This window comes from Loa loa, assembly GCF_000183805.2.
Source record: "Loa loa unplaced genomic scaffold supercont3.394, whole genome shotgun sequence".
Lineage (NCBI taxonomy): Eukaryota > Metazoa > Nematoda > Chromadorea > Rhabditida > Onchocercidae > Loa > Loa loa.
This window is the reverse complement of record NW_018108574.1, coordinates 37,834-40,385: the sequence shown is the minus strand read 5'-3', so window position 1 is coordinate 40,385 and position 2,552 is coordinate 37,834. Positions and strand designations below refer to the sequence as shown.

The 2,552-nt window shown below is 33.7% G+C and overlaps 1 protein-coding gene across 2 annotated transcripts in view; it reads left to right on the top strand.

Annotated features, from left to right (window-relative positions):
- LOAG_18603 overlaps nucleotides 1-2,552 on the top strand; it is a gene marked incomplete at both ends in the record, with an annotated part of 22,444 nt that overhangs the window by 8,391 nt on the left and 11,501 nt on the right. For both annotated transcript variants that reach the window (XM_020451266.1, XM_020451265.1), the window contains 5 exons: nucleotides 589-706; nucleotides 795-873; nucleotides 1,063-1,265; nucleotides 1,993-2,140; nucleotides 2,416-2,491. In XM_020451266.1, the coding sequence (XP_020304968.1) occupies nucleotides 589-706; nucleotides 795-873; nucleotides 1,063-1,265; nucleotides 1,993-2,140; nucleotides 2,416-2,491 (624 nt within the window). The remainder of the gene's footprint in view (nucleotides 1-588; nucleotides 707-794; nucleotides 874-1,062; nucleotides 1,266-1,992; nucleotides 2,141-2,415; nucleotides 2,492-2,552) is intronic.

Genomic DNA, 2,552 nt, shown 5'->3' with positions numbered 1-2,552 from the left:
AAAATCTAAGAAAAAAAATTATTATGGACCTAATTTTTTTTTCAGATTTTTTCAGGTCATTTTCAAACCCTTTTATTTTAAACTATACAGTTTTGTTGGACAAAGTGATATTATTTGAAAATTTATATATCTCCTAGAAAGCTATCACCTAGATAGATCTCTGTTTATGTGGCTCGTTGATGGCAAATTCTGAGAAAAGGATGACGAAACTCGGAATGCGTTGATGTTTTAAGTGTTCATGTTTACTGAAACCACTTCGTCTTTAGAATCTTTATGAAAGAAGATTGAAATTGTTGGAAGGAGAGAATGCTCGGCTTGGTACGGAGAATGATGAGTTGAGAAGTGATATGACCAAGTTGCAGTCGGAAATGTAAGTTACTTTTGCGATCTTCAAATTTTATTTCTAAAAATGCATAAATTTTCCAATGTCCCTGGATGACTGTGTGTTATTCTATCAAGCAGAAATATACCATAGATCAGAAGGACTTTACGGGATTTCGAGAGTTTTTTTCTAGATGAGACTAGAAAGTTATCTTGTCGACTGGTTTGAAACTTTCAAGTTAGAATTTCGTTCTAATTCTTTTCCAGCAAATCGCGGCTCTCAACAACACTTCCATTCCCTAACACATCCGGTCTTACTGAAAGCCAACTTCAAGAATTGTTACAATGGGTCAATGATGAAAAAGATGCAAGAGATTCGCTGCAGGTAACCCTCGTTTACAGATGCTGAATTTTATAATAGCTGAAATACCCAAATATTCCTTTTCTCGTTTATTTTTAATTTAAAATTTCAGAATTTGGCAAGTCGCTTACACGGGGATGTGGAATCGTTGAAAATACAACAGTCATCATCAAATAACGCTTATTCAAATGGTATTCATTTAATATTCTTCATATTATTTCGACCTTTTTTTTTCATAAATGTAAATGTGTTTATTTGTTGTTATTATATGCAACCTGTCTTTTAATTAAGAATTAGACTTAAATACCATTCTCTATTCATCGTTGTTTTTTATTATAATTTGAATATAGGTGAAAAGTCATTGAAATGCCGTTTTCCAGGAGTTCCAGTAGCAGTAAGCGGACCGGAGCGTGGTGGATGGGGTTCACGGCGAATGAATAAGCAGACGAAGATTGAACTTTTAGAAGCTCAACAAGCTCTACAATCAGAAATACGCGCTAAACAGCAGCTTTTGGAAGAGCTTAAGAAGATCCGATCTGCTTATTTAGCCACTAAACAGCGTTTAGATGAATCTGATAAACAGGTTACGTTTGTTTTTCGAAATCTTAATTAATGGAAAGAAATAACAGGGGGAATAAGTCGAGGTGATATCTACAATTGTGTAGAATGATATTTATTATAATATGTTTTGTGAAGCCACCATCTTCACTTGCTTTTTCACTCCTCATGAACCCCATTGTAAGTTTATTTTGTAAAGAGTAACTTTTGTCCAGTAAACAATATAGTATCTGAAAAAAGAAAGGAATTGAACTTATAATGTGGACTGAAATTTTGAAAGCCAAACTAGCTTGCCAAAAATACAGATTGAAGCAATTCTAGATTCTAACATAAAAACTTGAAAATTCACTCAGCTTTACTGGATTCGACAGCAGATATTGATTTTAAACTTTGGAAGGGATGAATTATTGCTTTATCTCATCAAGAGACATGAAGTTCTGGACATGGCCTAAAAAAGGGCGAAACAAATCAATCGGTTTTACCTTATAACTACTTTGATTGATAGAGTAGAGCTTCATGGGTTGTAGTTTGATGAAAATATCTGGAAAGGGGAGGTGGGGGCAGGGGGGACGAGAAAAAAAAGGTATCCACAAAGATTGTCAAGAAGTGTTCAATCCCTCTGTTGTTAGATTATCAGTAATTGATTGGGTTTGGATTTAAATGAAATTACGAATGAATTTCATCTTCATGTAAATCAAACAAAAATCACAATTTCTACGTAATTGAACGAAAACTCATCCTTATTATTTCAGATTGCTGAGCAAAATCGTGAAATAGAACGCCTAACCGACGAAAAAGAACAACTGTCCCGTATTTTAGCGGAGCATTCTGATTATCCTGACCAGAACAGCTCTTTTTTTAGCGTTGTTGGTGATGTTAACAATGATAGATTGTCATCAGGTAGAACGGTTTTATTATCCATCTTTTATTGTAGGTTGTCAAATATGAATACTGTACATACCAAATACGACCATAAATCAATGTTTAGAAAAAGATGAAAAATGCAGACTTGTAAACTATTCTATTTAATCTTTTCGATGATTATTTTTCGTTGACTTTGTAGGGGTCCGATTACTCGTTATATTTTTCTTGATGCTTACTTCGAAATGTTTTTATTTTAGTTCAAAATGTTTCAATGTTATACCGCGAAAATTTTGATAGTCCTTCTTCTCCAGCAAATGGAAGCGATTATGAAGTTTCAAACAGTTCATTGAGACGACACCAGCAATTGAAGCAACAGTCTTTTAATAGGTAAATTTCAATTTTTTTCAGCTGATCAAAGTCAAGCATGTGCGTGATAATACATTTGTTG